The sequence below is a fragment of the Enoplosus armatus genome, chromosome 2 (assembly GCF_043641665.1).
Source record: "Enoplosus armatus isolate fEnoArm2 chromosome 2, fEnoArm2.hap1, whole genome shotgun sequence".
NCBI lineage: Eukaryota > Metazoa > Chordata > Actinopteri > Centrarchiformes > Enoplosidae > Enoplosus > Enoplosus armatus.
This window is the reverse complement of record NC_092181.1, coordinates 24,888,433-24,913,073: the sequence shown is the minus strand read 5'-3', so window position 1 is coordinate 24,913,073 and position 24,641 is coordinate 24,888,433. Positions and strand designations below refer to the sequence as shown.

Sequence of the window (24,641 nt, the reverse complement as noted above, 5' to 3'; positions counted from 1 at the left end):
TGCAATTCCAGATTACATGTGCTTGTGCTGCAGCGTGGGTGGGCATGTGTTGGAGGGAGTGAGGGAGAGTGTGAAGATAGAGCAGTGATTGAGGAAAGTGGAGATGATGGAGATTCTGCCCGGCAGTGAGTGTGTGAATTGATGTGTTTGACATAATGTGGGATCTTCATGTGGAGCCGCCAGTAAATTAAAACTGAAAACCAAACACTGATACAAAGACGTATTATTATTAAAGTTGAGGGAGCAATGGTACAACAGTGTTTTTACTGTATCTTCTACTCTGCTCATCTCCTAGCAACCACAACAGACACCATTTTGAATGTTTTATGATAGCTACATGGAAGTTAGATGGCTGAGAAAATAACAGAAATCATGTGAACAGATTCAAACAGCAACGTAAAAAAAATGAATAGTCTGAGCGGGTATGTTGTCTCGTGTTCTTGTTTGTACTCCAAAACATTCCTGTTAAGCAGTTACCAGTTAATCTGCTTTAACACATAATGTTTAGTCTTGACAGTCAGAAACTACTGAGTAAATGCAGTGGACAGCACACTGTGATTAACACATATTTTCACACGTGTCATCAATAATTTCCCTCCTCATTTTTGCTAAAATTTGTGCAAAGACAAAAATCAACAAAATGGTAAAGGAAAGTATTCAAGCTGGTTGAGTCTTATAAACTGTGCACAGAAATCATTTCGTATGGCAAACAGGATGAAGTGGATTGTAAATGTGTTTCAGTTTGCTAGCTGTTCTTGAACAGTATTACAGATATTATTTGTCCTGCTCACATTTGTTCCTTTTCAGTTGCAAAAATGTTTGAAATAATCGTAGCGAGGACATCAGGCAACAACTTGATGGGAAGGCAAAGATTTCTGATTTCTGACTGTCAGCAGCAGACTGACCCAAAACACACTAATGTCTAATGAGTTGTGATGTCTAAACCCAAACTGTAACTAGCTTAACAACTGCTAAGTCAAAGCAATGTTTGCAATGTGTCTATGAAAGCATCAAAAGTTAAGCTTCAGTCACTGTTGATGTTGCTCAGCCCAGTGTGTGACTAAAGGCCCCTATACACTGTGCAATTTTGGGCTGTCTGAGATGGAAGAGAAACGTGGTAAAATCTTGTCAATCCAAAAATGTGGCACTACATCGCACCGTGAGACGCACGGCGGCCAAGTTGGAGCTGTGGCGACCAAAGACAGCCAGCGTCAAAATCCCGACACTGCCATAAATTTAGGACCGAATTCTCACAATGTCATTGCTTCTACAAGACAACCAATCACAGTATGACATGAAGTCACACAGAATACGCTAGCCTGCCCAACATTTAGCATGCACCATTTTTGAATAAGATTTAAGAAGAAAATACACACAAACCAAAACACTGGAGGCTAAAAGGGAAAGTTTGATCTCCTCCTCTTCTTTTGAGATGTTTCAATGCCTAGAAGTGTCAGCACTACAGGCAAAGCTTGCTTATTGTTTTGATGCATGCAGCTACTTTCTATTCACATCGTGGCACTACGACACAGAGTGCGACCAAGATTTTAGCAGACCCATCTCACACAGTGTGACTTGCAGTAAACCTACACGATCAATGTTGTAGCAAAGTCTAAAGGCGCCTTAACAAGACAAGCCTCCTGACTCTCTTTAAGTGGGACATTAACTCAGGCTCAAGTTGTGCTCATGCACCTCTGCCACTGCCTCAATACTCCACGGCTGGTTAATAACACTCTCAGACATGTCGTTGCCATGTTATTAACTGTATTAAGTGTTAACAGTCATGCAGTGTGGAGCTGAGTGGAACAACTGGGAATATCCTGTTATTTATAGATGGCATTATCTCAAGACAAAGCTAATAAGATCTATCAGTAACAAATCTAGTACAAAGTGATGATGTTATGTTTTTGATACTGATGACTCAGTCTTTCTCTTGTCTTTTCAAAACACTCAGACCTCCTTCATGTCCACTGGGGGGCAAACTACATCACCTGAGGGACCTCTACTCATCAACACTTTATTTCTACACTTGACTAAAAGCCTCTTGAGTGCACACGGCATGATTCAAGCATATTTTGCTTTGTAGTATCCCTCGCATTAGCACAACAAATAGTTATAGTAAGTAACTGAGACAAGAGGCCATGGGAATGTGAGGCTATTTCCTCCCGAAACACAAAGTGCTGTTGCTCATCACAGTCCTCTCAGGAACAGAAACAGAATTTCAACACGTTGCTCTACGTTGTTCACACTGAAATTATAAAATGATGAAAGCATTTCGCAGCGCGCTGAAAGGTTTCCGAGCTGCTTCCTCGTGAAATATCTTTAATGTATCTATCAAAGTCTACCTGATGAAAAACACTTTGTTCGCCTGAGTGTTTGCTGAGGTGTATTAAAGATATGTAAATATGAAACAGGCTTGTGGTAGAGTTCTGTCATCATTTGCTTTTTCTCACTTTTACGTGTCGAGCTTTAAAATTGTTCCTTTTCTCTGTGGTCATGATGAAAATGCAAAATATCTGAAAACTTTGCCGTGAGTTCTCTCACTGTGATGGGTGAGAAAGACAGCCAGCGAGGCTCTGGACAATAGGGCTGATGCTACAGTACATGAGTGTGTGTGTGTGTGTGTGTGTGTGTGTGTGTGTGCCTGTAAGTGTGAGACATATTGTGCAAGTGTGTGTGTGTGTAACCGATGCCCATTTGAAAGCCGGGCACAAGTCTTTCGTCCTTCATTCGCCAATTAACAAGGGCCCATTTAATTGCAGTGGTTTGGGAGGGCATACAATTACCACTGGAGCTGAACCAAGCTAAACACACACACACACACACACACACACACAATTCTTCTTAATGAGCGGCACTATCAGCTCGCCTTTCTTCCTCTCTTTGATTTGCATTTCGCTCACTCTCTCCTCCTGCCTCCTCCTCACCCCTCCCGCCTGCTCTGTCGAAGCGTTTAGATTAAACTCCTCCTGTCTTCTTCTTCCTCTTCTGTCTGTCACTTTCTGTCCTGTGATGTGTTTCCTTTAAAGCTGTTGACAAACGTCTCTTCCTCTCCTTGTTTCCTTTGTCTCAAACGTTGCATATCACCTTCTTCTCGTCTTTCCTTTTCTCCATCACTTTCTCCCCTTGTTAGCCTTTCATTAATTCCTCTTCCCCTTTTCTCCCCCTTTCCTTTAGCCCCTTTTTCTGACTCCCTTCTCTGATTACCTTCTTTCTTTCTTCCTTCATTATCTCAGCTTTTACTGCAATGAAAGTGATGAGTTGATGGACATATAACTGGGAACACAAACACAAACACACTTTGCTTTAAACTGTTCAGTTTCTCCTGTCATATCAATTAATTTAACTGCTTTGACTTCTGACTGTATACATAACTCCTCACTCTTCTCTTTCTCACCTGCTTTCTTTCTTTTTTTCTTTCTCTCACACAGGTTCTTTTAAAGGCATGTGTAAGCAGATAGATCACTTCCCAGAGGATGCTGACTATGAGGCGGATGCTTCCGAGTACTTCCTACGTGAGTCCTTCCTTCCTTCCATCTATCCATCCATATTCCCACAATCAATTCTTTGTTTTCATCCATCTTTACGTTTAGTATTTCTTGTCCTTATGATCATTCATCTTCGGTTAGTTTTACTTCACTATGACCTTGTATTTGTTCTTGAAATTCATGAACCTGAATAGCACTGCCATGTCATCATACTCGAATTAAAAGATAATTTAATATGACAGACAGGAGGGCTGGGATGAGAAGTTGGAGGCGGAAGGGAGAGGGCAAAGACAAAGAGTAGCAAAAAACCTGACGGTGAGAGAGCAGTGTGAAGGTGGAGAGACTCAAAAGAGGAGGAGGGGCAAGAGGTGGAAGATGAGGGATGAGGAGAAGGTCACTGATGTTGAAGAGGAGGGAAAGGCAGCAGAAAGAGCAATGAAGTCTTAGAGAAGACAATTTCTGGGAGGTGAAAGAGGACAGGAGGACGAGGTGGCAGGAGAAGGCGATAGACAAGGAGAAGGGAAGGTTGAGGAGGTGAAGGACAAGGAGTAGGGTACCAGTGCAGTGCTGTTGCTCTCCCAGCGGCTTGCCAATTAGGACACTTTCTTCTATAAATACTCCAGGCTCTGCTATGTGGGTCACACCTCTCCCTCTCCTCCTTCCTTCCATCCATCCCTTGCCTCCTCCCTCTTGCTTTCCATCCATCTGTCTGTCCATCTCCACCGAGGCCTGCACGCCTGTCTCTGACAGCTGGTGGATGGAGGCCATGGGGTGGAGCGAGTGGATGATGGGGAACAGGACAGAGAGGGAACTGAAGTTGGTGTCAGAATCCACTTGAAATGTTTTTTTTTTAGAAAGTTTCAGAAAGTTTTATGGGAGTTTGGTTTGAAAAAGAATGCAGCAGATCTTCTAAGTTATTTGTGTGACAGTTTTTTCCAACAATGTACAATAAACAATGACCTGCAGTAGTCCTTAAGGTCCTTAACGACTTTCTGAGGGGGCCCTCTGTAGAGAACAGTATTCATACAGCAACTTGTTGGGTGACGGTGGAGGTGGCACCCATGCCAAAAAACGTACCCAGTGAGATAAATAATCCCCAGTGGAGAGAAGACATTAATCGGTTGGTGCTCTTTTTGTCCAGATGAACCACCGATCCTGCATTCCTTCCTTTCTTGCCGCCAGTCGCCATGGCAACCATTTGAAATATCTGGGCACTTGTGTGTTTGTATATGCAGCGATGTGAGGTACACTTGAGCTCCGGACAAACCTGAAGACAAACCACACATAAAGATTGTTTCAAACAACTGGAGTTCTGGTGGTAGACAACTCCGCAAATCCGCAAGAACGCCAATTGTTGCAAGTATATGAACCAAAACAAACATGGACCGCGGCCAGCAGCTTGCGATGTTTATATGCAGTGCGATTTACGCTGAAAAGGTCAAACAATTAGTAAAAAAGTTCAAACAATAGCCTACAGAGGGAATTGGAGGTGAGTGAACTTACTTCAAGTTAGGTAAAGTTGTTTTTCTCCCAAGGGCGACAGATTGTCATCAGTCGATGATGTCAAACTTGTTTAAAAAAAACTCTCATAATTGGCATTGACTGGATCTAAAAGACTTACATATATCACACACTATTATTGTCGACACCAGCCTGGTCCGACCTGGTCCGATCAGCCCAAATCATGTTCATAATCGGCTCGACAGTTTAGTTACTACAACTCTTACTGTCATGAATAGGTGGATCAGGACGACCGCTGGGGATGTCAGCTGTCAGTCTCCCTTTGTAATTGTTATCCTTAGAAAGCTACGGAGTGAGGATGACAGATATTCATGCAAATTCAATATAGACCTAACAGCATGAATAAGTAAAAATACAAAATAGAAACAGATCTCAGCACATGCCACATTGTTTTTACACAGAAAGCACTTAATTTGATCAATAGGAAGATCAATTCATTGCTGGTTTATTTATTTTTTTCACGAGAATAATGGACAGTAAGGAAAATATAGAATATTAGCAGCCTTATGATGTTTGACCAGCTTGCTAACGAGCTATTCAGCCAATAAAGACTTTCTAGTGGGGTTGGTGGATAGTCATCAAATACACACTGTATGTATTTGATGTCTAATTCAACGTAGCTGTGGTGTCAGGTCCATAATTGTATGTGACTGTGACCATTTGCACAAATTGTCCTTCTGTTCTTATTCTGTTTGTTTTCTGAGCACCAGTTTTAATAAATTGCAGGATTACATAATGACTGTAAATGCACTAACACACTGACTCTTGCACTCTTTGCTTTTGGTTTCCTGTAATCTTCAGCGATATGGTAATCAAAGCGCATTCTACTCTCTGTAAGTCACTCTGAATAACAGTGTCAGCTGAATTATTAAAACGACAATGTAAAGTGCAGATGATGATACATTCTGACAGACGGAAATGATGCAACATTTGTGTATCACTCATACACATTCCCACCTGGAAGCCTCCCAATACAACCACAGTCTCTTACAAGTGGCCACTGAGAGGCTCTACCACACTGGTTGAGTGTCTCCTTATACAGTAGCTGAGAGAAGGGAGGCCACTGCTTCTCCCTAACCCCATAACTCCAAATGTTGATACTTCAATTGCCAGGCTTCTGCCACCTCGAATTTCAATCATATTGTCTTTACTGTCAGAAGCCTGGGATAACAATATGAAAAAGATTGCCAAAGAAGCTCAGTGAAACAGTAGCACTCAGTGTTTGTTAACTAGTAGGCTCCTGATATCCTCAGTGCAATGATGGATGTCCAACCTCTAACAGCAGAGTTATTACAAGGAAATCATATAGAAGAGACATCCTAAATCAGTGATGTTATTGCAGGTGTTTTGCATTTGACAGCTGTTTGACATAAGCCCACAAAATAGGTTGTCTGTCAGTGCCTTCCAAAACAAATCATATGACTGAATTTGACTCATAAGTGTATTTTGTGATCTGCCACTTCTATGGTTAAGGTCTGGTTAAGTTTAAAAGCTACTTGGTTAGGGAAATATCGTTGACATGGTTAAAATAACCTACATCAACTGTCAGTAGAAGACAGGAATAACACGTGGTCTCCGGTGTTAAAGTTAGGAAGGTACAAAGGCCGGGAAGAAGAAGGCTGCAAGCCAGTAAACATGGATTGATCGGTTACAGGTGCGCTGATATGAAATTAAACTTCATCCCTCTTTCGCCTCGCCATGTTAACAGTTGTGCACTGAAGAGTACGGTGTGCTCCTGTGGACCAACATCACAGAGCACATTGCAGAAGCTGTCAATTAGGCGAGAGAAGGCAAAAAAAATGATTTTTGTCGAGTGTTCATTATAGATGCTTTCAGATGGGTGTAATAGGTCCTAGATGCTGCACCAGTTGTCTTCAGCTGAGACACGCTACACAGGATAAAACAAGCAACAATAGGCAACATGTGCTGCTGGTATGTGTCCAGAAAAACAGTGCAGTGTTATTAGTGTGGATTTACCATTTTAACTGCTTCAGAATCAAACTGATCTGAGAGTATAAATAAGTGCGGCAGCTTTTCAATTTTAGTGGAAAAATTCACTTCCTCAAAAAACAATTTCTAGAAGACATAGACAGAACAGTCTGCTACCATTTAGACCATTTGTACCACCTAAAAAAGTGTAAACCAATATCACATGGAGGATAGAAGTTGTCATTTATTTTGGATTCTTTACACTCTCTTTCTCTTCCATTCTCTGTCTCTGTCTCTCTCTCTTTCCCCAAGAGTCTTTTCGATCTCTCTCCCTCCGTCTCTCGCTCACTGAGCCGTCTCACCCCTCAACCCCCACCCTCCTCTCTCTGGGTGAATTTGTACATGTGGTTATGTAAGGGCGAGCAGTCAGCCTTCCTCCTGCAGCAGTACTATCAGCCGCAGCCACAGAGAGAGAGAGAGGACAGAGCCACCACCCCAATCCTTCACTACAGCATAATATAGAGGACAGGACTTACAGTTTACCATGCTGGTGTACCCATCTGAACCAGAGGGCAGAAATCTGAATGATTCATTTATAAATAATGACCATTCCATATGTGCCAACATATCTAATATCTGAGGGAATCCAGATTGTACTTATTTACAAGATTATTTGACAGGGACCACATATAATGTACATTTTGATTCTTTAAATCTGATGCATTATACAGAGATATAGCTAAAAGCTCATTTTCATCCACAAACGTAGAGGCAGACTCTGATCACATGCTACACCAAAATCCCTGCAGCAGAAAACATTTTAGGAAAATCAGTAGCCTATGTAAATAATTTATTCTATTAAATGACTTTTTTTGGGGGGGTTTGAGTCAAAGATATTAAATCAGTTAAAAGAATATTATCTCCTGTCTATCTACCGGCCAGTTAACTATAGAATGTTTTATTGGTGGGTATTTTGGATTTAGTTTTTCTGAATTTACATTTGTTCTTAAGGCAATAGTATCATATTGTTACTGTTTTTGACAGCGGCTGTTCGTTAATTGACAGCGCATTACGCTGCTGCTCTTTTTGAGTCAACCACATTTTGGTCTAATTTTCCTCGGGTCCCCTTCAGATCGGATCTCTCTTTTCTGAAAATTAATTCATGCATGTGGGGCTCGGGTATGGTTTCTACGGATCCATTTTCAATTCAATTCAATTCAATTCAATTTTATTTATATAGCGCCAAATCACAACAAAGTCATCTCATGACACTTTACAAAATAGAGCAGGTCTAGACCGACTCTTTATAATGTTATTTTCAGACCTCTAACTCACATTCTTAGTAAATAGACTTAAATGTATTTTTGAAAAAATATCCAGTACAATCAATGTCTTCTATTGCTGGCCGGTTGAGCATTTGGGAGTAAAAAGTTGCATCGTACAAGACTTTTTTACGGAAGTATGCATTAGACAAAACTGAGGCTGCACGAATGTTACATCCAAACGCAATTACAATTAATAAAGACTTAATTACAAAATGTCAATCTAATAGCAACAGGTGATCTGTCCAATGAAAGCTGGATAAGCAACATTACATCTATTGCATCTCCTTTCTATTAATATCCTCTCTTATCACCATCATCATAGACTGACCTGGGAAGCGGAGAATGTTGGTAAAATTAAGCAAAATCCCAAATCATGTTTTGTGACGCACTAAGGGAAAGATCAACCAATTGGTTAAATATTTTAAAAAGCTAACATTGACTGTTGGTTTGAGATCTGTTAGTATTCTTTCACACCGACAATGGCACTGCACCAAACAACACAGGTTCCCTCATTCATTTCATCGAGACCGTTAATTTCAACGAAACAGGGAAGGCATGCAACCACAGTCACAAGCTCTCCTGAAAACAAAGATGATACACGGACATAGCGTTCACCTCAGCCTGCTGAGACTCTGTGATGTCCTACATAAGCCAGTTTTTGATGTATAGTGTAATGTCCATCATATCTCTTGCACTGTCTGCTATTATTGCACATGAACTTCTGTTGTCCTTGAAACCTAAGCTGATATTTGTTTTCATAGCGTTAGGTGACACGCTGTCTCCCAGTACACAAGGAATTCAGATTGTACTTAAAAGCTTTATTTTCATGTTTCCACACATTTGATGAAATAGTGTGTTTCTGGGTTATGACTGAGAAGGAGTGTCAAAGGCAAGGTTATTGTTTGTGGACACATTACAGTGTGTTTTCAGACTTGAACTATGTGTATTTGGGGTTTAATTTAAATTATGTGAAGTGTACAATACTTGGTTATCACTAAGGGTATGTAAGCCATCGTGTGCATGCTTGCATGGTGTGTGTTTGTGTGTGTGTGTGTGTGTGTAACAGAATAAATGTGGGATAGTGAAGTGGCTGTGTGTGTGCATGGGTTAGATGGAAATGGTGTGAAGTATATAACACAGTGTGTGAATGTGTGTTCTTGTAGGTGTGTGTGTGTGTGTGAGTATCACACACACACACGCACGTATCATGCATGGAGCCGTTGAATGGGATTAGATATGGCTAACAGCTCAGCTCTGGCCCTAACTGGCTTGACCAAGGCACAGTCATACACCATACACACGTTTGCACTTGTATATTTGTGAGGACCCTCACTGAAATAATTTATCCCTTAGTCCCTAACCCCAACCATCACGACTACTGTCTAACCTCAACCCTCACGAGGTGGAAGAAACAGTCAGCGCTGTAATTGAACAGTGCCTTGTGGAGTTAGTGGGACAACTAAAGGACCTATGGAGCAATGTTTTTCAGATGTGCACAAACAACTGGGACATGTTTGTGGAAGAGCATGTAGGTGAGGCCAGCTATTCCACTGATTGACAGTTGGTGGCAGTATCATAAGCAAGGAAAGTGCCAGGAAACATAGAATTGTGTCAGCAAAAGGTGGGAAAGAAAAGAGCTGCCAGCTCATGTAAATATGGATGTTAACAATGCAGGTTGTAAAATATTAAACAAATCATCTTTGCAAATGTTTCATGCAGGAGGAACTGAATGCAACATGTTTGATAGACGTCAAAGATGCACACAGCGTATTTTGGTGAGAAACCAGCAGATACCAGAACGTAACAATATTCTATGACAAGCAAATGCCCTACCATCAAACATTTTGTTAAGTAAAACTGCAGAAGCGAAGAAGTGGTTGTCAGCAAAATGTTTATAACAAAAGTAAAAGTACTCACTATATGAAGTGCCCCCTTTCAGGTCGTCATGTTGCATAAATGTAATGGAAAAAAAGGACAATATTTTCAATAGCTTATATTAAGTACAAGTGCCTCAAAGTTAAGACAAAAATACTTAAGTACAGTATTTGAGTAAATGTATTCAGTTACTTTACAGTGACCTTAAACCTAAACCTACTTTTTTCTAAATGCACAAAAAGCCATTTAAAGAAGTGTGGACCGGCGAAAATGTCCTCACTTCACAAAAATGTCCCCACTTGTAAGGTCTACAACTTGGTCCTCATAAAGATAGAAATACAAGAACGCACACACAAACACAGAGTCCTGATTTGCTCTGAACACTCTGAAGTGGAAGCGGTGCGCAGTCTTGCCGTTGCTATAATTAGACCGCTGGATCCTCGTACATAATGCTAATACTCCGGATCGGGATGCTGAGAGATACGTGACGTCACCCACTGATGGCGTCACCCGACTCGCTGATGTCACCGCAGCTATTTTTGGGAGCCGAGTTGTGACATGGAGGCATATCACGATTTACATGAGTAATACGGCATGATAATGACTGGCAGGCTGCGCGCGTGTGTGTACAACATTCGTACAGAAACACACACACACACACACACGCTCCTCTAAATAAGATTAATTTTCTAAGAAGGATTCTGCTGGTGAACATGTCTGTCAGCTTTACATGGACACACACACGCGCAGCGCAGTTAGTTATTCCCCTGTAGCTGTTTTGCCAAGTTCCCACTACCACATGTTCTTTGCTGCTGGGCTCTCCCACGTGGGCGAAGATCAGTGTGTGTGTGTGTGTGTGAGAGAGAGAGTGAGCAGATCGTTCCTGCGTGGGTAGTGTACAGTGTGCATGGGAATCACCCCACTTTGGAGCGGGAGAGTGAGCGAGTGAGTGGGTGGGAGGCTGATCGATGAGTGTGTTCACTTTGTAGCTTGTTGAGCTGATGTGTGTGTGTGTGACAAAGTAATTGGGGGTTGCTGCAATGTACTGTAGTTTGTATAGGCTACATTAAGATGTGTGTGTGTGTGTGTGTGTGTGTAGAGGTATGTGTGTGTGTGTGTGTGTGTGTGTGTGTGTGAACCCAGGGAGCTCCCATGGTGGTGTCCACCCCCGCCTCTATAATTCAGCCACCATCACAAGGCTCTCCTCTGCCGCAGCTAATGAAACCATAAGTCAGCCAGAGAGAGAGACACACACACACACACACACACATATAAACACACACCACTGCAGCAGAACCAACCGAGCAGTGGGAGAAATGAGGGGAGGGTGAAACAGTGTAACAGAGAGAATGAAAATGAAAAGAGGTTTGAGAGAAGGAGGAAGGAAAGAGACAGTTTTATTTTGTGTGTGTGTGTGTGTGTGTGTGTGTGTGTTTGCTTTGCCTTCTGTCTGTGTATTGTATCAGACCCATAGTGCACATGTACATATTGACTCACATGATACAAAGATGGCAGGATGTACCACATAGTGTTGCTTGATTTTGTTAATTTGCACAGAGATTCAACTGGAAAAAAAATCTAAGTAATCAATAAAGAAATAGCCTAGCATCAGCTTCTTAACAGCTGTGTCTATGTGCAGGTTATGATTAGTGTGATGAAAGTCACACAGCTGATGATTAGTTATATTTATGATCAGCTGTCCGCCTAAGTTATAGAAATATCACTGTTGTTTCACAGAGATTATGTAAAGCTGTTCTAACTCTCTTCTAATTTAAAATAGCATTCAGTAAAAAAAAAATAATCCTCTACCACCTCATGGTCAGACAGGGAAACATAGCAACAATATTACAAATCACTCGCATGCAGATAATTGGCAGACAGGTGACTTGTTCAGGGTGCAGTCTGTCTCTTTACCAATATGAGCCGGGGTAAGCTCGATCCCCCTGCAACCCTGTACAGGATAAATGGGTGAATTTAATGGATGCATTGATGGATGCAGATAATCAACTGTTGATCCCTTTGCTAGTAATGCTCAGTTATTACTTTCAAATTGTATGACTGCCCTGTAACACAATGGAGCAATGATATCTTTAATTGCATTGCAACTACAGTGGTGCGAACTACAATTGTGCTGACCTGGGATGTAGTAGGAATGGTTTTGGGGAATAGTCCCGACTTCATAGGTGTTATACTGCAGTGGTTTAGCAGCGACCACTGTCAATGCTTGTGAAACACACACCCTGCTAATGGATTTGGCCCATACAGCCTGGTGACATCCACCAGCTATTAAATCTTCACCCTTCTGAAAAGAATTGTAAATACAATTAACTCTAAAGTGCATCACACACTGGCCATCAAAGCATAGCATCATTTGACGTTCATCAATTGGCACCCTTAGCACCGATTGGGAGATCTTGAAATGGAGAAGAAAAAGGCAACATAAACGTTATAAAAGTTGTACATAAAAGTAGAAAAGAGACAGCCACGTGAGATGCAGTGTTTCGATGCATGTCATAAACCTACTTTAACGTGCAGTCATTGCAATATATATTACATCATCCAGTATATTATATTGTTAAGAGTTTTTTTGATACAGAACTATAGCTTTGCTTGGATTAATTAGAGATTCGTTGATACTGTAGACTATACGACAGAGAGCAGGAGTTTCAAAAGAGGCAAAGACAAAAATAAATAACGATTGTTTGTATGGTTTGTAACAAAGTCTTGGACAGCAGATGTGGTTGTGAAATATTTGACTTGCTGAAGTTGTGCTGTATGATGAGGGAGGATGGCCTGAAGTTTACAGAGATAATCCCACATCCAGGAAGTCAGAGGTTCAATCCCTACAGCAGCCTGAAGCATCTTCGACAAAGAAACTAAAGACATACTGTAGACGTCTCCTCACACTGCTGCTGCTGCTGAAGCTCGTTCACTCTCAACTCACCTCTCTCCGTCTCTCTGTGTCTGCGCCGCGATGTGCTTGGTGGCAGGGTGCGCCTGGAGGCCAGCGCATTTGGTTAAAAATTCTTGCTTTTAAACTCCCTGCCTTCTGCTTAAAGCGCCAGTGCAGAGAGGAATGGAGAGGGAGAAAGAGATTGCTTGAGGCAAGCAGCTTCACAGAGAAGTGAAGGCCTGCAGTCTTCTCGCTTCTCCTCGTTTCGAATTCTTCTTCCTCCTCTGCTTTCTTTACTTTTTCTTTCCTATTCTTTTCTTTTTTTTCATTTCCACTTTTACCCCTCTATCTCCGTGTATTGTGTCAATTTTAGCTCCGCACCACAGTTGCCTTTTTTGTATTGTCCTGTATTTGTATCGCACTTTATCTAAAGCCGAGTCACTGTTCCATTAGCCTGCATTACTTTCATCTGTAATTTTGTAAAAGTGAAACGTGTTCCTGGGGTCTATCCATCCTCTAAGATAAATTAGTATCTAAGGCCCAGTTCAGACCTGGTATTAACACGCGTCCTGGGTGATCCGATCACAGCTCTAATACCAGCGATCCGATCACTCAGACCACATTTGGACGCCACAACAACAGGCAAAACAGATTCTCGTGGACTATCTGAGCTAATTAGCGAATGGCAGCTACAGTTAGCGGTTACTTTAGCAACAAGTAAAGTTATCTGTCCATCAGGAAACTCCGTAAATCACAGAGAGTTGAGGCAGAGGGAAAACAAGAAAATATTTTCTCCATAAAACACAATTAAGTTTCACCAGAATCAGTGGATGAAGTTATAAAGTTGTGTTTTTGTACAATAATCAGTGAGGCAGGTCCCCCATAAACATTCCGCTCTGGCGGCATCTAATGCTATCGTTTTTCCAGCTAATTCTTGTCTCATTTGTGGTCTGATAAACAGTAAATTCATCAAATTCGGGTTAAAAACAACGTATTGCTCTTTGCAAACGGAAATGATGTACGCGTTTATTTGCATATAGAGCGGGGAAGTGAGAGCCGATCACAAGTGGTCACTCGAGACGCATGTTGATACCAGGTTTGAACAGGGCCTAACACAGCACTTGAGATTAGAAGTTAAAACATTTGCAACTTCAACAATGTTAAACAATTCATTCATGAGCATGCAAAAAACTACAGTTACCATGGAAATTTAGAGGACTTGTGTGCTTAAGTCATCGTAGCTTGGCTACCTCCACATCATGATGCCCACCAGCGCTCTCTGCTCATGTCATTTCTTCACCTCATTAGCCGTAAGCTGTGCTGTCTAAAAAGTTCACACCGTTCAGCTCTTTATGTCCTGCTGATTTTACAGCCATGACTCAACTAGCCGCGACCACTTGCCTTGTTTTGTCAAATTGGTAACATTTAACCAGTTCTCACAGGAAGTGGTGCTTGTTAAAGGCTAAGAACAGAAATAGCAAATAAACAATGACGCTGAATTTCTTTTTTTATTTAAATGTGTTTTTGAAAATGAGGTTTTCACACGACCTGGAAGTCCTGATTTCACTTTTATTCTCCATCAACCTCCTTGTCTTTTCAAGCTTTAACCTCACACAGGGTTACACCTTACACACACCTTACACAGCTCTGAGTTAGCATGATATCATGTTTGGCGCCATCAAATGCATTTTTAAGACCCTTCTGCAGGGTTAGCAAATGAGTCAACCAGGAAAAAAATCCGCTGCAGAAGATGGAGTTTTCAACTGACTTGTGCAGCTAATGTTACAGTAATTAGCTAACAAGTTACAGCTGATAAAATCTACCAGTGACAGTTCAACCAAGAAAATCAGTCGCTGGGTAAAAATGGGTCAATAGAATATGCAGAGAATCTCATGCAGCAGTGTGTTCACTTCTAGTGAGTGATAAATCAAGTGTAGTACAGGTGTGTGTGTGTGTGTGTGTGTGTGTGTGTGTGTGTGTGTGTACGTGTGTGTGACAGGAGGCATTTCCGCTTACTCTGGAAAAATATATATACGTGTGTCCATGTGTGCATACAGTATGTGGCTGGTATAAGGGGCTTTCCACCTTGAAGACAATTTGCCCTGACAGCACATGTCAATGAAGAAGAGGAGATGGGGTTAAAACAAATACGATGGAGGAGGGGGAGGAGGAGGCGGGGAGGCTTGGTGCAGTGCCAACTCTGAGGTCACCTTAATATTTGATCTGCTCCAGTGAATGGAAACATCACAGTACAGAGAGAGAGAGAGAGAGAGAGTGAGAGAGAGTGAAAAAAAGAAAGTAAAAGCAGAAAAGGAAGGAGAAAAAGAGATGTAGAGTTATCGTTATTAGAAACAAGATCAAGGACATGCTCTTCCTTCCTTCAACAGACATGTTTAGGTGCCCTTGAGCAAGGCAGTAAAGGCTAACTCTGGTGTCTTACAATTTACATCTTATTTTGCTGGATTAGCCATCATTTCTATTAGTTAGGATAACATTGTAGTCTGGGGGAACACAGCGCTACAGGTTTGACAGACGATCAGACAGGTTGTAGAAAAGCCAAGAGTTTAGCCAGATTGTCTAAATCACTTTAACACACCCAAAATGATGATAATAATCCCTCATTGCACAGGAAAACTGTGTTAGTGATGTTGCTGAGTACAATGTTATTGTTTCTGATGGGAATAATGGCCGAAACCACAAAATAATATCAGAGCTGTAGTAAAATGGAATCATCCTTTAACCAAGTGGTTAGATTCTACAACCTGCTCCATACATTATCAACCACCTAATGTTGCATTTGAAAGCTGTTTCAAAAGTCAAACTGTCACCACCTGATTGAGAACACTAGTATATTATTTACTTGAGTAATAAAATCAGGATTAACTTATCCGACAAACCCAGCATCAATAGCAGAGCATGTAAAGTGTCTCCACGCACAGTAAATGTGAGGTTTTAGAGGTTCACAACACTATACAGATTGATATAATAATATTAATCAAAACCATGAGCTTTAATAATTTTGTCTTACTTATCCTTTTGTGTTCTTGCAAAGAATGAGACAGCGATCTTCAACAAAGGAAGCAGAATTATACAGGAAACTGTATCAGCATGAAAACCAAAAGTTCAGGAATGTGACATTGGTCGCCTCTGAAACCAGATCTAGCTCCGTGACCACGGCAGCACCATGACAACCCCGAGGCCAATCAGCAAATCAGCCACGCAGAGGGCAAGCAGACAGACAGCTGATGGACAGACTGATAGGGGAGGGAAAGAGGACAGAGACAGACGGAGAGTTAGAGAGATGGAGTGATAGAGCGATGGAGAGGGGCCTGATAGAAGGAGACGGACACACTGCACAATGGAGGAGAGATCTTTGATAGAGATAGAGAAGGAAGAGAAGAGTGAGGAGAAAGAAAGGTGGGAAAAGGTTTTTGCAAGTGTATATATTATAATAATATAGAAGAAGTTGTCATGGTACAGTGTAATATAATGAAGAATATATTCAACCTTGAAAGAGATCTTTAAAGTATCGTATTGCTGATACGTGTCGAGTTGATTCTCATGCCTGAAAGTAAAGAAAGTTTAGTAAAAGAAGTTTTGCTATTGATGCTTCAGCTATTCATTACTAATAACTTAAATCCATCCATCCATGTCATCTGTCATTTGGTCATTCAGCCGTCATACCATCTGTAATAATAATTATATCTTTAACATGTGTCCAGTGGTGACGATTATGACGAGACAATTATTTTCGCCTTAATGTGTGTGTGTCCAGGCGCTGTACGAGCCTCCAGTATCTTCCCCATCCTGAGTGTGATCCTGCTCTTCATGGGGGGGCTGTGCATCGCCGCCAGCGAGTTCTACAAGTCACGCCACAACATCATCCTCAGCGCCGGCATCCTCTTCGTCTCCGCAGGTACAAAGGGAAGGAGAGGAAGGCGAACGTGTTAGCAAGCAGTGGCCTTTTTACACAATGCGCAGTCACGGAGCAATATAAGCATTTGTCATGTTTCTGGCCACCTGATGAATATAAGTCCAATGTTGATGCTGCTTTCAGCTGTTTTGTCTCCAACAACTCCTGAGGGAAATGTCTGGCTCTTTAGCTAAATGCTCCACTATGTTCACTATCTAGTCGCTTACCTTGTCTGTTTGTTGATCGGTGCTGGGCGGGCAGTGTACTGTGGCAAAAACAACTTTATGAGAGTGGTGAGAGCGGACCGAAACAGTAAAGTTACAGGCCATAGAACCAAAACTATGAGCTCAAAGGCTCTAAAACGCTCTGCAGAGCTGAGGGGAGCTTCAGATTTGTGTGATAATTGTATTTTTGGTTTGTCATTACGAGCAACACCTTTCACATCACACTTAGGCATTTGATCCATTGTTAGTATAAAAATATGAATTAGAGCAGCTTTAATGTCAATGCATATAAGAATAAATAAAGCTGCAGTTGAGGACAAACAAACATTTATTTCCATTTGACTGACTGGAGACTCAATGCTTCAGCCCTCCAGCAAATGAGTGACTTCTGACTCTTCAAAACTCTGGACACTTTTATTCACCACTGTATGAAAAGACACACTGAGGATGAGGAGGCAGAGCTGAGGGGAGAAACAAATAAAGATGTGAGGAACATCGGCGACAGCACAGTATCGGAACATTTGAAAGAGACAGCTGAAAATGAAAACGTCCTGTTCTGGAGGCAGCCGAAGCCGCGGTGGTGCTCGCTTGACCACCAGGTGATGTGTTGCGTAGCGTTTGACGTGTGTGTAGCATTCAACAATCGCCTCAGGACAAAGCTAGGGAGACAAAGATAGCACAGGTTGCCATTTTGCCAGAGCATTTTTTGTGTTTTTGTGTGTGCATGTGTGTTTGTACTCTGGTTCTAGGCCATGGCCTACTGTGCTGCGCTAGATAACTAGTTCCCCTCCAAGTCAGAAGTGAGAGATGCAGTTTCTCTCTCACTCTCTTTCTCACTGTGTCTGTCTCTCTCACCCTGTTGCTAGGCTAAGAGGAGGCCACTGGGATTACACTCTAAAAATAAGGTGTCCCTGATACTCTTCTGCTCTGATCCATCTCAATCAGGCCCTCACAGTCCTCACACCTCAGTCTGCTCTTCTGTCTCTTTATACAGCATTGTTTTCACTGCTTATCTGCATATTTGTCCTTTTGTCGGTCTGCCTGTCTGTCCATGTGTCTGTCTCTGGCGACACACAGCCAGAGTGATGATGCATGACAAGAACAACATATGATCAAAACAGAGGGAGGGGGGAAAGGAAAGAGAGGTGGAGAGAAAAGGTGAGACAGATGAGAGAGATTGGCTGTGAATTTGAACATCGTCGGAGGAAGAAGAGGCTGGGGAGGGTGAACTACAGAGATGCGGGGAAAGATATTCAAGTACAATGTGAGAAATAAATGTAAAGCTGAATCTGACCCAGTTTGAATCTCAAAGAGGGACAGAGAGCTATGGGAAAAACAGAAAGAGAGAGAGATACTGCAATAGAAACTTGACTGTCAACAAGTAGCAAGTCAGGAACATTAGCGCATAATAACGCCAACTGATAATACAAGGTTATGATTGTCAGAGATGTGGCTACTGGGGCTACTTCATTATTGATTATTGATCAATTATACTTTTATATACTTTCATGTCAAAGATGCTCTGTAAAGAATAAGACAGCCCTTCACTAGAAGCAAGAGATGTTTGATTTTGGAAAGGATTTTGAAAATAATAACTCTCAATAACACAAAATCAAGAGTCGACTCTTATCTGTGGTTTCTGCTTTTGTGAGCAGTGTATTTTTTGTCAGTGGGCATAACAGTTATGTTATGGTTAAAGTACATGAATTTGTGTCACTAGTTTTACATGAATTCTATTTGTTTTAATTCAGAGGGCGCCGACATGGAGAGTGAAGCACACACCTACCTGTTTCCTCCCTTCAGAGTTATCTTACCTCTTTTTTTTGTAGTTTTTTATGTTGTATTTTTTTTCAGCTGACAAAGATAATAACTGTGACGACTTTGGTTGTTTGATGTGTGGGCCTACTTGAGTAACGGTTTGGCTGTATTTTAGATTTGATCTAATCTCTCTCCCTCTTTCCCTGTCCCAGGCCTGAGCAACATCATAGGAATCATTGTGTACATATCAGCCAACGCTGGGGACCCTTCCAAGAGTGACTCCAAGAAGAACAGCTACTCCTACGGCTGGTCCTTCTACTTCGGCGCCCTCTCCTTCATCATGGCCGAAATGGTGGGCGTGCTGGCCGTGCACATGTTCATCGACCGCCATCGGGAGTTGCGCGTGGGGGCGAGAGCCGCCGACTACCTCCAAGGTGCGGCCATCACGCGCATCCCCAGCTACCGCTACCGCTATCGACGCCGCTCACGCTCTTCGTCCCGCTCCACGGATCCCTCGCACTCCCGCGAGGCATCACCGGTGGGCCTGAAGGCCTTCGGGGCACTGCCCTCCACCGAGCTGTCCATGTACACGCTGCCCAAGGGCCAAACGGGCACTCCGACAGCCACCTATAACTCCACGGAGAGGGACCACAACTTCCTGCAGGTCCACAACTGCATCCAGAAGGACCTGAAAGACTCAGGCGGCCACAGCAACACCGCCAACCGACGCACCACACCTGTATGAAACTGATAGAGGGTTCTCAGACACTTAAAAAAAACAAAGGGAATTTGGGGGGAGGCGGCAAAAGACAGATCACGGTGTAAGGAGATGGAGTGAGGGGTAAGCGACAAAAGGGAAGTTCTGAGCGCTCCACAGCACCTCAGATGATCACTGAGTTTCTGTTTAAAAAAAAGGAAACAGAGAAAAAATGCATAAAAAAAGAAACATGCATGATTTTCCCATCTACCATTGTTTAACAAGTTTTGAACATGTTTGTAAAGATTTGAGGGGGAGGATGGGGAAAGAGGAGTTGGGAGGGGGGGGTGGCCGGTGGTTGTCTGTCTCGGGGCTGTGGAACCGTGGAGTGGTGGGCTGGGCCAGACTGCCCGTTAAAAGGTGAACTTTATATTTTTTACTCTTCCTCAGTCTGATGAAAAGGGGGCGTAGTTGACCCCTCGGCCCCGCCTGTGATCCCGCCCTCGCCCTACCATCCCACAAGCCCCCCAACACACACACCCTAACCTCCCTTAAACCCCACTCCTTTCTTTAGTTGCTGTAACTTCTTGATTTCATTCTTTATTCGCATTAATACTGTGAACCTTTGCGGTGTGGGATTTTAGCAGGGAGCAATTCAGGCCGCAAAAAAAGAAAAAAAACGAAAAAAAACACATAAGTTAATATATGTATTGATTATATATAAATATATGAATATATATGTTAATAAATCATGACTAGACTTCCCTGGCGCAAAAATATCAACAAGGACAAAAAAAAAAGAAAACAAAGTAACCTACAAGTGAAACTGAATCAAGTCGTCATGGAAACTAAACCAAGACGGAGGATTCATCGTGACTGGCTCATTTGACGGGCAAAGGCTTTAGCCTACTTGATAAACTGATATTGGTTAGTATTAGACACATCATCACATTCTTTTACAACAAAAAAAATCTTTTGGCCTTCCGCCGAAACCCTGGCAGCCATCGTCGTTCGGGGTCAACGAGGGGTGAAAAGTTGACCCCACTTTTTTTGCTCCATAAAGGGGCGGAATGAAGAGAGAACTCTGGGTAATGGAGGATCTCTCAGCAAACTTGAAGAAGACTGTGGACAATGAGACGTCACTACTGCCAAAGACACAAAGTAGTGCGTGAGAGAACATGGCTACCAGCGAGGTGAAGCTAAGTGACTCCAAAAAATTAAGAATTTACATGCATGCTAATCAAAATCATCCGATCTGCTTTTAAGGAACCTATGTTTTGAACAATTGAACAATGATACCATGTAAGGGCAGTGGGGTGACAAAGTAGAAATTAATGTTACAGTACTGTGTCTATTTCAATTTTTCTTTTCTTTTTTTTCAGTGGGTAATTTGGGGTGGGGCTTCATTACGCTCGAAACAAAAAGAACAAACTTTGGAGAACGTATCAAGGCTTTTTTTAACAGAAGAAAATCTTATCTTGCCTTTTCATTTACTTTTGTTTTCTCGGTTCCTTTAAACTCTCACACAGCCTTAGTCTCTTTCTTTGTCTCATTTTTCTTGTTCTTTGGTTTTTGCGTTGTGTTGTTGTAAATGACAATTTAAAAAAAGCGTAATGTCTTTCAAGGTGCCAAAACTGAATGATTCTGAACTTGGATGCATCAAGTCCTGATGACGAATAAAAATTGAACCCCCCCGTAGGGAACAGAATGAGTCTCTGTCGTATCATGTTTGGTCTTAAAACACATTACTAAGTCCAGTTAGACCAGAGAAGGACCAGTGTCTTAGCATATTTTAGCAAAAAAACAGACAAGAAAAGACCGATAACAAAAAAGAGAGACAGCAGCAGGGTGTGTACTGTCGTTCATTTAAGCCTTTGACAGACTAAAGAACCCCTCTTGAAGAGGTATGATGGTGAAGACCCACTGAACATGGTGCAGCACAAAGCTTAGCCAAATGACGTAAACTTCACCCCTTCCCTTTCTATTGGACCCAAATGAATCACTTCTCAAAGCATTGTGGGATAACAGGTGACGCAAATATGACCAGCAAAAGGGCAGGGTCGAAAGTCGACAAATTTAAACTTTATGTAAATGCTGATGTTTGCCAGAATCTCTGTTGTGGTTTGCCGACAAATTGAATTGAAATTGCAGTGTTTGCCAGGAAGTTTAGTTTTTCCAGGTGTGGAAAACGTCTGTGGAAGAGAAGATCATTATTGGAGTTTCTGGGATCCGTCCAGTTGTAGGTTGCTTATTTACACAATGTTTGCTAACGAGTGAGCTGCCCGCCCGCCAGCTCGCGAGCCACTAAGACGAGTTTCACCATCAGTGCAACCCACATTTGCTTTCTTGTTGGAAATTCATTTTGCAGGCTAGATAGCTTATTAGCTAATCAGCTGTAGCACAGTGAACGGCTTAAAAACTCAAATGAGATTGGTCAGTTTAGATGCTAAATGGTGTGATCTTAATTCTTAAATACCGCTGCTAACCAAACACTCTCTCTCCATGGTTTGTAAGCTAAAGTTGCCGACGAGTTTGCTTACATTGTGTGTCAGCGCCCCAGCTGGGTCAGCCGTCACTCAAACACATACACTGGCCCACCCACTTAACAGCTTGGAGGGTAAAGGCACATTTCTGATGTATCTCAGATTTTTTTTTTTTCAAAACGGGGTCAGTTTTTGTGATTTCAGTTCGACTTTACTGTAATTCATCCACATTTCTGTGGAATAGCTGCCATAGCAGCATACACTACATGCACACATCATAATGACTAGGCTCTCTATAGCACAACCTGCCTGAACTTCGCCATCTCACACTGCACAACATTTTCCCACAAAAACAATTACAATTGCCTGATCTTGTTGGGTTAATAGTGCTAGAAGATGCAGCAGTACATTGCAGCAGAGGCCAGGCTTCCTCAGGGTGAAAACAGTGTGTACCGCAACATGTTGGTGGGGTTTATTAATATATAATAATACTGTTACACGCAGTCTTTAATCCATGGGTGAAGTATACTGTATGAACGCTTTGTCCTTTGTCTTTCTGCACTTGTCTTCAAATTACTCACTCACCCACTTATTCACTCTATCATTCCCTATGATTCACTGCCATTCATTGTTCACTCACTCACACCAGTGTTCACTTACTCAGCGTGATCTCTCCCTATTTCTGTCACCCGCTCACTCGTTCACTCCCTTGCTCACTCGCTCATTCCCTCTCTATCTCCCTGTTAGCTCTCCATTAGCAGGCTGACCTGCCGTTCCATCAGCTGTAGAACAAACATCAAATTCTTCAACCTCAGCCTGGATGTCCTGCTGCATGATACTCTGTCTCTCTATGTGCTCTCTCTCTCTCACTCTCCCTCTCTTTCTCTATCCCTCCCTCCCTCTCTCTCTCTCTCCCTCTCTCCTCCCCTGGTGTGATGATCAAAGTGGCTGGCATGTCTCTCTGCAGTGCTGCTGTGATCACTGAAGAGAGGCCAGGGAGGGAGGGAGGGAGGGAGGAGAGAGAAAAGGGAGTGGAGCAGTTGGACAGCCTGAATCAAGCAGCACCACACTGCCCCCCTCTGGTCTGGAGGTACATAATGATTTTCTCATATCAGTGTTCGAACTTGGTGACCTCGCCAAAGTGTATGGAACATAAATCCTCCACAACAGTCTGTTAGCACCTTTAATACAGTGGAAGGTAAATTCAGTTGATTTTTGCAGAACATGTCTGACTTTCTTTTTAAGATTAACATCAGTATGACTCTAAATTGATATACATTTGGAATCTGTGCTGCAATTATTCTTAACTTTAACAGTATTGGATTTTAACCAATTAATAAAATAATTCATTTTAAAAAGCTAGAGTGATTAATTACATTTACATTTCAAATTATGCATTATGGCTTGACCCCCAGACATGACTCTCACCAACACATGACACCTGTCCTGACCAATCAGAGCTTGGGCTACTGTCCCATGAGGATCCTTACATGTCTTTAAATCTAGAGGAAGCTGTCTTTAAACCGAAGATGACCATGATATGGAAACTGACAAAATGAGTAGGAAACATGAATTGTGAGATGGAATATGATAAGAAGACATTTACAACTAAGTAAATTTAAAAGCATTGATTTTACCTTCCTTAGACAGAGCCAGGCTAACTGTTTCCCCCTGCTTCCAGTCTTTATGCTAAGCTAAGCTAACTGGCTGACTGCATATGAACAGATATAAGTACTATCGATCCTCTCATCTGTCTCTCTGCCAGAAAGAGAATAAGCGTATTTCCCAAAATGTTGAACTATTCCTTTAAGGGGTTACAATAGAAAATGAAGGGGAACTAATGATTTAATATACATTCTGGGGTGATGTTTGTCTCTCTAAGGCATTGACCTTTAAAAAATGTGTCTGTGTACACCCGTCCCTTTGTATTTTGTTTTTGTTTTTTTTAACGGGCCCCGTCTGAATCAAACAACCAATCAGGACTAGCTAGTACGTAACTAGCCAATCACAGCGACTCTGTACAAACAAGGGGTTCTACGTGTCTCGCTTCCTCTCTGCTAGGCTCGGCGGCGCTGACAGCGCTCGGCACTGTTGTTTCTTACCTCTGAGTCAGACACAACTGGCCGAGCATAACAGAAGTTAGTTTGCTAGTTAGTAACAATGGTTGATGCGTGTGCATGTTTGGTGCATCATTTGGTTGGAGGGGCTTGGCAGAGTGATACGAGGCAGCAGAGAGAAAGGCAGAAGGTTTAGCCCGTGCAGTATTTCTTAGTATTAGTATCATTAACCAAGAAGACTGGCAGCCTTTACTTTCCTTTTTACAATGTGTGCCACCAGGTGAGGTTTCACAGCAATTACTTAGCATTACTTTATGGCACAAAACACAAAGTTTGCACAGATATCGTGGCTATTTCAAAACCAACACCACAATTTTTTTTTAACACATAGAGCCTACAGGTTACTTAATTTCCTATAAAATATGAATGCAAATTACATTTTTGGGATGCTAGTGGACATTTTTTGCAAGAAAAGACA

At 42.1% G+C, this 24,641-nt stretch overlaps 1 protein-coding gene across 1 annotated transcript in view; it reads left to right on the top strand.

Annotated features, from left to right (window-relative positions):
- Positions 1–19,671, top strand: part of LOC139296464 (voltage-dependent calcium channel gamma-2 subunit-like) — a 55,926-nt gene extending 36,255 nt beyond the window's left edge. Inside the window, exons 2-4 of the mRNA XM_070918872.1 lie at positions 3,432–3,515; positions 16,807–16,947; positions 19,139–19,671. Of these exons, the coding sequence (XP_070774973.1) occupies positions 3,432–3,515; positions 16,807–16,947; positions 19,139–19,671 (758 nt within the window). The remainder of the gene's footprint in view (positions 1–3,431; positions 3,516–16,806; positions 16,948–19,138) is intronic.
- The last annotated feature ends 4,970 nt before the right edge of the window (positions 19,672–24,641 follow it).